A 12,805-nucleotide genomic window follows, 5' to 3' on the forward strand; every position below is an offset into this window, starting at 1 on the left:
AGAGGGTTCCCATTTCTCCACATCCTCGCCAGCATCTGTAGTCTCCTGATTTGTTCATTTTAGCCACTCTGACTGGCGTGAGGTGGTATCTGAGTGTGGTTTTGATTTGTATTTCCCTGATGAGGAGTGACGTTGAGCATCTTATGTGCCTGTTGGCCATCTGGATGTCTTCCTTAGAAAAGTCTGACTTTCATTTTTAACAGAAATTACTCACCTGTCATTTTGCTCACCTGTTTTTATAGCTCAATCCCACATTGCCATTTACTTTTGCAATTGCCTTTGTTGTCTGCGTTATTCTTAAACCAGAATGAAGGTAAGAACTATAATTACTACAGTGTTCGTTATCTTTAAACCTCTGTATCCAAATTCCTTTGGGTGGAGTGCTATACATCAGAGTGCTAATGGTGTTTCTTTACATTTGTTTGTTTTGGATTAGGACTGTAAATATCTGATTTCTTCAAGAAGTATGTATGATTTGGGACATTACTGTATGCACATAACCAAACCTTCAAAACATTTTAAAAGGAAAATATTAAAATTTAAAGGCTTTTTATATTATATGGTAATAGCATTATTTATACTGCCAATTTTGAGCTGAATTTTCCACTCTGAGGTTTTCTATTCTTTCATTAACGTTTCAAAGTAAGATCTCTGAGAATTACTACCAGCCTAGCAGTTATTTAACTATAATTATTGAAAGACAAAAGGGTGGCAATGTTCGGGGAGCTAAAGGAAATTAATACCTGCTGTGTAATTTGGGGTAAATTGTTTAATATCCCTGACTTTAATTTTCTTGTAAAATGGGGCCAAAACTACTACCTGCATTTTACTTATCTCACAGATTTTTTTCTTAAGGTTACATGAAAACTTCCTTATAATTCATGATAGTTCATGAATTATCACTGATTATTAATAAAATGGAATAAGACATATAAAAGCACACACATTCTTTCAAAAGTGTAAAGTACCATAGAAGTGCAAGGAATTATTATTATACAAGGATTAGTATCTTCCCTGTCATCTTGCACTGTTATTTATAAATGCTTACATTGTTTGCTTCTTAACCATTTTATGGTGCATACCTATTCCAACCGGAACATAATATTGTTTATTTGCTTTCCCCTCAGTGCATAGTTGGTGCGAGTGTACAAGGGGAGAGGGATTGTTGGAGGAAGTTGTGTGGACTAGAGATATCTTGGGGACAGCCTGAGGAGGGCGTTCTGAACACTGGAAACTTATTGGGTATTTTTGAGCAGGTTACTAACTTGAGTTCACCTGTGCTTTGGGAAACTCGCTCTGGTGGCAGTGTGTAGATGGAGAGGGGGATAAAACGGAGGCCAGTTAGAAGGTGATTGCGTGCTCCAGGTGAGATTGAAGAATTTAGGAAATGTGGCAAAGGCAGAATAGAGCGGTTTGGCTTTTAATTGGTTGCAGATGGTGAAGGAAAGAAGTGCAAAGTGCCTCCTAGGTATTTGGTCAGGGTGACTGAGCAAGGAGAACTAAATGGTTAAGGATTAATTTTCTGTGTGTAGGAGTGGAGAATGGAAGTGGGTACTGATAGTACTGGTTAGTATTGGTTCTTCCTTTTACATCCATTTTACATAATACTAATTGTAGTCATTTTGATTTTGGTTTTCTTCTCCAATGGATTTTGAATTTAATCGGTGATTTTTCTTTTTGATCCTGTCTTAGTCCATTCAGGCTGCTATAATGAAATACCATATAGACTGTGTGGTTTAAAGACAATGCAAATTTATTTCTCACAGTTCTGAAGAATGGAAGTCTAAGATCAAGGTGCCAGGAGATTAAAACTCTGATGTGGACCACTTCCTGGTTTATAGGCGGCCATCTTTTTGCTGTGTCTTCACATGGCGGAAGGGGTGTGGGAGCTCTCTGGGGTCTTTTTTTGGGGGGGGGGGTGTCTTTTTTTATTTTGAGAGAGAGAGAGGGAGAGAGAGAGAGAGAGAGAGAGAGAAGATGGGGGAGGGACAGAGAGAGAGAGAGGGAGGGAAAGAATCCCAAGCAGGCTATCAGCACAGAGCCCGAAGCAGGGCTCAAACCCACGAACCGTGAGATCATGACCTGAGTCGAAATCAAGACTAAGACGCTTAATCAACTGAGCCACCCCCAGGTGCCCCATGTGGCTGGGTGGGGGCTGTGTCTTTTTTATAAGGGTACTAATTCCACTCATGAGGAGTCTTCTTAATTACATAATGACCTAATCACCACCCTAAGGCCCCACCTCTCAATACCATCACATTGGGGGTTAGGATTTCAACATGAATTTAGAGTGGGGACATAAGTATTCAGTTGACAGTTGTTTAGGAACAATTCATACATAGTTTTTCAAACATTATGCATGGCAAAACAGTTAATAAATGCTTGTAACTACAAATAATCTTAGCATTTCTTAGGTTTATTTCTGTTCACTGTATCTCAACAGCTTTTTGAAATATATTTCAGAAAATGCCCAGGTTCCTAAAGAGAACTGGTTTGTCAATGGGTGGTTAAATTTTATTTAAAAGAATTTTTTTTTAACGTTTATTTATTTTTGAGAAGGGAGACACAGAGCATGAGCGGGGGAGGAGAGAGAAAGAGGGAGACACAGAATCTGAAACAGGCTCCAGGCTCTGAGCTGTCAGCACAGAGCCGGATTTGGGGCTCGAGATCATGTCCTGAGCCAAAGTCCGACGCTTAACCGAATGAGCCACCCAGGCGCCCCAAATTTTATTAAGGTACAGAGTCCTTGCATTATAAAAGCCCCACTTTCCATGTCTTGACCACACTAGAAACAGTTCAATGGTAGTATGGAAGAAAATGACATACTAACCCATAGCTAACCCATACTTACTGAAAACGAGAAAGATAAGAACAAAATGCATGTTCGGTAGCCATTTTATCTTTCATCCTACGATGGCGTTCTGTTCACCCTCCTTCCACTTTTAAATAATTAAAAATTTCCACGGGCCTGGGTGGCTCAGTCAGTTGAGCTTCCACCTTCTGCTCAGGTCTTGATGTCCTTGTTGGTGAGTTTAAGCCCCGCATAGGGCTCTCTGCTGTCAGCGTAGAGCTCCCTTCGGATCCTGTTTCCCTTTCTCTTCTGCCCTATTCCCGGCTCGCACACACTCAAAAAAAAAAAAAAAAAAAAAAAAAAAAAAAAAAAAAAAAATTAAAAACAGGTTTTTTTAATGTTCATTTTATTTTTGAGAGAGAGACAGAACGTGAGCAGGGGAGGGACAGAGAGAGAGAGGGAGACACAGAATCCGAAGCAGGCTCCAGTCTCCCCACTGTCAGCACAGAGCGCGATGCGGGGCCCAAACTCCAAGCAAAACTATGAGATCCAGACTGAAGCGAAGTTGGAGGCCTAACCGACCGAGCCACCCAGGCGCCCCAATAACAAAAAATATTTAAAAGTTTCAAGAAGCAGAAAGAAACGCAGATGTTGCCCCAGGTGGGGTTAATGTAGCAGGACAAGGATGCAGCGTCTCCTTTTCCCCACCTGACCCACGGGTGAACATGTGGTTACATAGGAGGAGCTCAGGATGGATACGGGGCCTGAGAGGGTCGGTTCGGCTGGAGGCGAGGCGCTGGGGAGCTGCTTTCGCCCAGGACGGCGAGCTCTGCGGACCTGAGGTCCACGGGAGGCGACGGCAGGCCAACAGCGGCCACAAAGATGTCGCTGTGCTCAGTAACTCCTGCCCTTCCTTTTCGTTAACATCTTCCTCCTCTGGGGCCTCCGGCACGGCAGCAGAGGCAGGCCCAAAGGCGGCCTCCCTGTCTCTCCTCCGCCCTCCCTCGGGTGGCCGGGGCCGCGGCTGCCGAAAAGCAGCCAGCTTGCTGCAAGGCTCCCGCATCCTTCGGGTCCAGGCGGCAGCGGCGGCGGCGCGCATGCGCACAACCCGGGTCACGCGCGCGGCGCGAGGGCGGGCCGGCGCCCGCGGGGCTGTGGTTCGCGGCGCGGGTCGCCGCCCTCAGCTGCGCCGGGCGGTTCCGGCTCCTCCCTCTCCCGGTGCCTCGGTCGCACGATGGTGCTGGAGTCGGTGGTCGCGGACCTGCTAAACCGCTTCTTGGGGGACTATGTGGAGAACCTGAACAAGTCCCAACTGAAGCTGGGGATCTGGGGCGGTAAGCGAGAGGGCGTGCATGGCAGGCTGCCCGCGCTGGCGGAGGGGCCTACGTCGCGGGCTCTTACCGCCCGGCTCCATCCCGGGCCGGGCTCCCTTCGCCTCCCGAGACTCCGCCTCCGGGGAGGGCGCTCGGCGGGGCCCCCCTCCCCGGACGGCAGGTGCGGGGTGCCGGGAGGCCTGTGCCACCGCCACGGGGGCCGGGGTACCCGCCTGGGGTGGGGAGATGCGGCAGGGTCGCGCTCGCGCTGCCCGCGTTCCCAGCTTTCGCGTCCCCGAGGCGGTCCCCCTGCCCTGTCCCGCCCTCTGCCCACCTCGCAGGGTCCTCTTGCTGCCTTCCTTAAGAAACCTTTCTGCTCCCGCACCCTGTGCAGTGGAGACTGCTGCGTGGTTACACACGCTCTAATAAAGTGGCACCAAGGAAGAAGAAAAAGGAAATTGCGTTTCACAGTTGCCTTCTCTTGGCAGTTGTTGATGAGCAGGAACTGGGTTTCTTCTCTTTAGGATTGCAGGATTTGGGAGGGGGTCCATCGACCCCGGAACATCCTTAGGAAAGGCCTGTTCGTATGGCTTCCTACTATTAATACTTTCAGCTTTTGAGAAAACGACTTCTTCCCTTAATATTTACTTCACGTCAGTAAGATGACTTTCAGTTTTATTTTGGACGACGACGGAAAAAAATAATTCAGGCGACATCTGGCATCATCATTAATTAGGTGCATGCCCCAAAATGTACCCCAGCGTTTCTCTCCTCAACCTTGAGTGCGTAGTAGTAGACAGTAAGTAGTATGCTTGCACACTCTTCGGAGAGATTAGTCATTTGCACTGATTATGCATATTAAGCTTTGGGGCTCTTGGGAATACTTTTCACTCTACAAAAGACTTTTGAGAATTTTGTCAGCTTGGGAAGGAAATCCAAAGAACCACTCAAATGGATGGAACTGCCTTTTCATTGAGTCAACCTAGAGTGAAAGACCCACGCTGTCGGATGGGGTAACCACTAGCCGCTCTGGCTGTTAGGCCCTTGAGGTGTAGTTACTGCCAACTGAGACTTGCTGTAAATACAACATGGAGTTTTGAAAATACTCAGTAGGAGAAAGAGTGTAATACCTCAATCTTTTATGTTGATTATACGTTGAAATAATATTTGGTTATATTGGCTTAAATACATTATCAAAGTTCATTTCCCCCTTTCTTTTTCCTTTTTTAAAATAAAATTAAAAAAAATTTAAATTATTATTTTTTGATGTTTAATTTTGGAAGCGAGGGACAGACAGAGTAAGTGGGGGAGGAGCAGAGAGAGAGGGAGACACAGAATCTGAAACAGGTTTCAGGCTTTGAGCTGTCAGCACAGAACCCCACGCAGGGCTCGAACTCGTGAACCCCAAGATCATGACTTGAGCATGAGTCAGATGCTTATCTGACTGATCCACCCAGGTGCCCTCCCCCCAAATGTTTTAATGTTTTGGCGTTTTTGAGAGAGAGTGAGAGCGCGCAAGCAGGGCAGGGCCAGAGAGAAGGGGACAGAGGGTCTAAAGCAGGGTCTTTGTGGACAGCAAGGAGCCTGATGCCTGATGTGGGGCTCAAACTCAAAAACCCTAAAACCATGCATGACCTGAGCTGAAGTCAGATGCTCAAGCAACTAAGCCACCCAGGTGTCCCCTCTTTTAAAAAAAAAACAAAAAACAAAAAAAAAAACTTGTTTCCTAAAGCATATAATTACGTATGTGAACCATATATTTATATTGGGCAGTGTTACAGAACCATGAGTGCTGCCCTAGGTTGTGGAGGAGCCTCCTTTGAATAGGTTGCTGATCCTTTGACTGGTTCAGTTGTGGTTTGCCCAACACTACCCCCTTCGTTTACATGCCCTCCTGCAACATTAATATAATGCAAGAGAAGGAGAGAAAGAGACATGTAAGGAATTAAATATCCAGTGCCTTCTGCAGGAATCAACTCTTTCTTAATACTGTCAAATACAAATTATTGCTTCTAGTCTAAACTTTATTTAGGAATTTAGGATTTAGGAAAGCATTTAGAAACCTGGATTCTAGGGTGTTGTGTTGGACAAGCCACTAACCTTACTCGGCCTCATCTTAATTTAAACGTAAAAAAATTTTTTTAATGTTTGTTTTTTTGGGGGGGGAGGGGCAGAGAGGGAAGGAGACACAGAATCCAAAGTAGGCTCTAGGCTCTGAACACAGAGCCTGACGCAGGGCTTGAACTCATGAGCTGTGAGATAATGACCTGAGCCAAATTCGGACATTTAACTGACTGAGCCACCCAGGCGCCCCTTTCTTTTAAGTTTAAAAGAAAAAAATAATGACACCAGATAATGTAATAGTCCTTTGCGGTCACTGCTCAGAATCATCTACCAGTATGTAACATTGCGTCCTATTTACCTCAGATTATTTTTAAAGAAATAAAGTTTATAGATGAATGAAAGATTTCTTCTCTACCAAATCTTACTTTTCTTTTACTTAAAAATTGGAAGTTGGGATAGATAACAACTAAGGGGCCTTCCAGTGCCAATACTCTGTGATTCTGGTTGCAAGTGTTTTTACTATGAAATTGTGATGTAGGCTGGCTGGGGATTTTGAACTTCTCATCTGAAATTAAAATGCCACAATATTATGTCATTTACTCCTTTTTAAAAAAGTTTATTTGTTTTGAGAGAGAGAGAGAGAGAGAGAGAGTGAGTGGGATGGGGTGGAGGTGGGGGTGGGGAGAGAGTCCCAAAGAGGCTCTGCCGGGTCCACGCAGAGCCGGATGTGGGACTCAGATTCAAAAACTGTGAGATCATGACCTGAGCCAATAACAAGAGTCAGACGCTTAACCGACTGAGCCACCCAGGCACCCCTATTCCTCTCTTTTTTGATGGAATGTAGAAAAATAAATTTTTTTTCTGAGATCTCATTTTGTTTCTTTTAGATGAGGTATGCTGTCAGTGGCCAATATCCCTTTTATAATAGGCCTGAGAAAATAAACTGTATCCACTTGAAGTCCACTCAGTAATTCCCTTAGCCTTATCAACCCACATCTCTGCTTCTATAAAATTTTGCCACCTTTTACTTCTGTGGTTTATAAAGGAAGCTTTTATGGTTATTATTCAAAGTATTTTTTATAACACTAATTGTCCTCTTAAAGGCAAAATATATGTTGAGTATTTCTTCTGAAAATATTCCTAAAGAAATAATTTAATTAATTTTTTAAAATAATATTTTAATTTAACTTTTTGTGGTAAACAGGTTGGTATATTAAGAAATAAGCTGATATTTATGACATCCATGATACTGACAAGTTTTATAAAGAATTGAAAATTGTATATAATCTTATTTGGAGACTGCTTTATAAATAAGGTTTATGTGTCATAGAGTTTGGCTGTTTACATTTTTTTTTTTTATTGTTATATTTTCACATCCTGAGAAAAGAATTCAACCTGTAACAATTTCACAGGGCTGATCTTAATTTTCTTTAGACATAAATGGGAAACTAAATTGATACTTCTTAACTGGAGTATTTGACCAGGTGAAAGCAGTGATTTTTCAGCTGGAAATGAGTTTGCCCTGAAGGAATATTTGGCAATGTCCGAGACATTTTTGATTGTTACACTGAGGGCTGGAGGTATGCTACTGAGATCTAGTGGGTAGACCGTAGGCATACCGCTACATTGTACAATGCACAGGACAGCTCCCCACAACCAAGAATGATCCAGCCCAAAATGTTTTTTGAGTAACTGGTCTAAGGAGAATATTGAGATTACCTTCTGCATTTTTAAAGAGAACTTCTGGATGCTGAACAAGTTGTAGTAAGAAGTGAAAAAGTACTTAGAGGATGTATATGCCTTATAAAATTTGTAACTTAAGACAGAAACAGAGGTCTTAAGTGATTGAGAGGTATCATGTTGGTAAAAATGAAAAATCTTTCCATGATACCAGGAAGTAGTTTTAAAAATTAAAATATTGTATAAACAATTTGCAAAGGATTGTAGCATGCATATATTCGTACATGCATAGACACAGTGAAATACACAATAAATAAAATGTAGAGTAAGAAGGATGGGGAAATTTTATTTGAAAGTCTAGAATCGGGAAGTTTATTGTGGATATTGTCTTTAAATTAGAGATGACTGCCGCCCCTTCCCCCTGCCAAAGAAAGCTTTTTTTTTTTCCTGTTTTTATTAAAAGCTTTTTTCTTATTCTTTTCCTCTTATTTTTTTTAATGCCAAGAAATTCCTATGTTTTTAAATAGGGATTTAAGGAGAATGATCTTTAAAAATTCTTGCTGTTACAGGAAAATTAGGCCCTGCTTATTTACTAGTTGTGGGATCCATGGGCAAAACGTTTTAATTCTTTAAGCCTCAGTTTCCTTATCTGCAAAATGGGGTAAATAACACTATGTGATGTAAATGATGTGAAAACCATTTGTAATTCTAATTGTTAAAATGTTAATATTGATAGTGATAAACCTAGCTGAGTTATGGAAAATAGCCTGCTTTATTTTCATGAGTATGTTCCCTCTAGGCTTCAGACTTCAGGGTTTTCATAATCTGTGTGATTATGTGTGACAGTAGTATGACAGTAGTGTGACGATTTGGTATAGAGGTAGCACAACACATGTAAACATTTCTTATTTTCCAAACTTCTTAAAAGAATAAAAAATCCATTTGCATTTGAAGTTACACTTAAATACTAGTATTATCTGCCAGGTGGTTTGTAAGTCAGGTTTTCAAAGGTTCAGAAAAGTGTGTGGTGGGCATGTTGCTGCCTATGCAAATAGTGAAGGTTTTTCTGGGTTTTTGTTCTCCACAATCTGGTACCTGAAGATAAATTGCACAGCCCTTAGCTATTTGAGCTGTGTCCAGGATGTAATTGTTTTAAGAGTAACATGTATTTGAAAAGGTATGTTGAAATACCATATCTTTTGCAACTTGCTTTAAGGAGTATTGTTGCAGTGTAGAACCTTTGTTAATTTGATTTTTCAAAGCTGATTTACTGTGGAAAGTCAGCAGGAAAATCCTTCATTCAGAATTCTCACTCCCATTTGGCATGCAGAGTATATATAGAGGCTATGATGTGTTGGATGCAAGGGGTGGCTATGGTGATCAGAGGAAGAAGCCAGGTGGAGTGCCCACAGTTTGTGGTTCTGCAAACCAGGCTGAGTCTGTGCTGATTACCGTACTGTCCTTCACCTCATGCCTGACACTTTTCCATCAGCTGCCAGATACTGTTGGAGCAGAGCAGCACAAGGAAGAAGGAAACCTGGGGATATAATTCTATCTGTGGTACTGCCTAGTTGTGTCGCTTTTGGCAAGTCACTAACCGGTCGCCACTATTTTCTTATCTGCAAATGAGAGGGTTAGACAAGGTCATCTCTTCTGGCTTTCAACTTTTGTGATTTGAACAAAGCCAGAGCTGAGAGATCTCCTTCATTAGATAATGAATATCTTAATCACGGTATCTTTCCTCTTTGTTTTTCACTCAAAATAGTGAGCAAAGAGTCACAGTCACAAAATGTGACAAGATAAATGAAGTTCCAGCCTCATGCTGATATTTGCAAATCCAAATCTATCTAGTATGTTACACTGTCTTGACAGGTAGCTGTGGAATGCAAGAAATCGAAGGTCTCTTTGGTTCTTTTGTACCCTGATAAAACGTAACAGTATCTAGATATTTCTAAACTTGTAGAGGAGTTTTTTTTTTAGCCCTTTCTTCCCAGCCAGCACTTGGTACAGTGAAGGCCATTTCTCAGTAGCCTGTCCTATAGCATATAAAATAACACATAGTTGAATTATAATATATTTATGCTCAGTTATTATCAATTAAAGCAATGCTTAAAACACTTAAATTGAAAATAACCTTACCACACATTTAAATAACATCATAAATTAAAAATACACCCCTTTACCAGAAATAAAACAGGAAGTTAGTACTTTGGCAACCGTTCTGCTAGGAAGGTCTGCCTTCCTGAAAGGGAGAAAGTTTAGCCTTAATCTGGCAGCTTTCTGCCTTTCATTGCCAAGACTTTCTGTTTTAATAGGGAAATGGAAAGAATAAGAGTTAACTTTTTCCTTTTCCCCTCTCTCTCAAGACAAAGTCTCTGTGAACGATTAAAAGGAATCTGCTGGGGCATCTGGCTGGCTCAGTCAGAATGGCATGTGACTCTTGGTCTCGAGGTTGTGAGTTCAAGCGCCACATGGGATGTAGAGATTACATAAATAAATAAAACTGAAAAAAAAAAGTCTGCATTAACTAAATTAATGTGGGTTGAATCGAAAGATTCAATTGGAATGAATTGCTACCATAGTTTCTTCAGTATTCTTTACTGAAACAATGGTTATTAAAATAATTTGTTTCATACTTGAAAGATTGTTCAGTCATTTAGTTTAGCTCACTTTCTTGGAGAATGAAAGTGTCTGAATATTTTGATATACTATCAAATAAATAGTGAGTCTGTGATAGATACATAAAGGAAATAAAAACCAAATATATAGCACTGCATATTCTTTTTTCATTATTTTACAGTATGCAAAGATAGTTTCATGGAGCAAGCCATGGCATTTTTGTTTGTTGGGGTTTTTTGTTTGTTTTTAATCACAGTTTGATTTAATATCTGTGTTTTATATTAAGAACATCGACCAGGGAGTCAGGAGACATAGGTTCTATTCTTAGCACTGCTACACATTAACTGTATAATCTTAGATACATTACCTAATCTCTTTAGCCTTCAGTTTTTTCATGTAAAGTGAGAGGGAATTAGGTTTAAAGATCTTTATGGTTCTGAATAGTTATACCTTATGAATTTCTGTCTTTTGTTTTTGCAAACACAGCTTTTTAAAAAGTTCTAAAATAACCATTTTGCAATGCCGTCTTCTGACTCTGTCCTTCCTTTGTGGTTATGTCCTCATTAGTTGTCCGATTTTATTTTCCCTTTTTGGTTTTGGATTTTTCATACTCTTAAAATGCAGAGACCAAAAATGGATCCACCATCTATACACGCATCTCAGTGTTTGTGTAAGCACAAGAGAGATAGAATTATCTTCTGAATTAAAATTGTCTGCCCATTCTCTTCTGCTCTTTGAAAGATAGTGTGATGTTCTGAGCAAAACATTGGGCATCAGAAAGTTTGAGCCCTGGCTCTATCATTTATTAGGTTGACATAGTATCCTTACGCCAGCCATTTAACCTCCCTAAGCCTCAGTTTTCTTTTGTTTGATGTCTGTGTCCTGTCTCCTTCATTGGGAGACTGTGAGGATCAACAAATGTTATAGATCAGAGAGTGTTTTCTAAAGTAGAACGATTTTATGTTCTTGTTGTAGTTGTCCTACCGCAGCATAATATGCATTCTAAATGAATCAGGTCAATGTTCATTGTGCACTTACTGTGGGGAGAATCAGTAAGGAATTTATAAGCAGGTTGGGGAAATATTTATATAGTTAAGTGCCACATAAGAAAGGTACAGCTAAACTTCTGTGAAAGTTCAGATGAATTATTTCTGCCTAAAGGTATTTAATGTCAGTACTGTATTTCTTCATTTATTTTGTAGGCTTTATGCATTGAATAAGCCATTCCTGGACTTAGGTTTGTTCCATATTCCAGTACCATTTCATTAAAAAATTTTTTTTAATGTTTATTTATTTTGATAGAGTGTGCAAGTGAGCGAGGGAGGGGCAGAGAGAGAGGGAGACACAGAATCTGAAGCGGGCTCCAGGCTCTGAGCTGTCAGCACAGAGCCCAATGCGGGGCTCGAACTTACAAAGTGCGAGATCATGACCTGAGCCGAAGTCAGACACTTAATCGACTGAACCACCCATGTTCCACCCCCATTTCATTTTTATTCATAAATATACTAATTTGGTTGTTTTCTATAATTTAGCTACCATTTCTATTTCTGTTTTATTTTCTTGTGATGACTCCACCTCTGCTTACCTTGGTGTCATTTGCTAATTTAATAGATTCACTGTCATTTTCATCTTCTGGTTCTTTAGTAAGGATTATTAGATAGATTCTGGTCCAGGATTTACCCTTTAACGTACCTCTGAAAATACACTTAGGGATTAACTTTGAAATTTTATGTGTGACTCCCCAGCTGTGTATGCTCATCTAAAATGTGATGGTTTATTGATGAGAATCACGTAGGATGAGAATGAGAAGCCTTCTCTTCTGACGCAGACTACATTTCCTGCTTACTGTCATCCTTTAGGCCTGTCAGTCCATCGTAAAAGGAAATCACTTCATAGAACTTCCTTACTTGTCTGTCACTGTGGTCTTTTTGGAACTTCATGGGATTAGAGACACCTGATTGTGGGATTGGCTTTAGTGCCTTCCTTTCTGGTGGTGGTGTTTATCTGTCCCTCCTCCAATTATTATTCATCCTTTTTCTCTTTTTTTGTTTATTTTAAAGATTTGACACAAGGGTGCCTGGGTGGCTCAGTTGGTTAAGCACCTGACTTCAGCTCAGGTCATGATCTCACGGCTCATGAGTTCGAGCCCTGCATTGGGCTTTGTGCTGACAGTTCAGAGCCTGGAGCCTGCTTCAGATTCTGTGTCTCCCTCTCTCTCTGCCTCTCCCCCATTCATGCTCTGTCTCTCTCTCTCAAAAATAAATAAACATTAAAAAATAATTTAAGGTTTTGGCACAGATATGGCCTGTGTTTCAGCCCTTGATCTGGCTATAGCAGT

General features: G+C 41.1%; 1 protein-coding gene across 1 annotated transcript in view; it reads left to right on the forward strand.

Annotated features, from left to right (window-relative positions):
* The first annotated feature begins 3,970 nt into the window (after positions 1 to 3,970).
* Positions 3,971 to 12,805, forward strand: part of VPS13C (vacuolar protein sorting 13 homolog C) — a 192,877-nt gene continuing 184,042 nt past the window's right edge. The window contains exon 1 of the mRNA XM_042941847.1: positions 3,971 to 4,125. Coding sequence (XP_042797781.1) covers positions 4,026 to 4,125 — 100 coding nt within the window. The 5' untranslated portion in view covers positions 3,971 to 4,025. The remainder of the gene's footprint in view (positions 4,126 to 12,805) is intronic.

The sequence above is a fragment of the Panthera leo genome, chromosome B3, assembly GCF_018350215.1.
Source record: "Panthera leo isolate Ple1 chromosome B3, P.leo_Ple1_pat1.1, whole genome shotgun sequence".
Taxonomy (NCBI): domain Eukaryota; kingdom Metazoa; phylum Chordata; class Mammalia; order Carnivora; family Felidae; genus Panthera; species Panthera leo.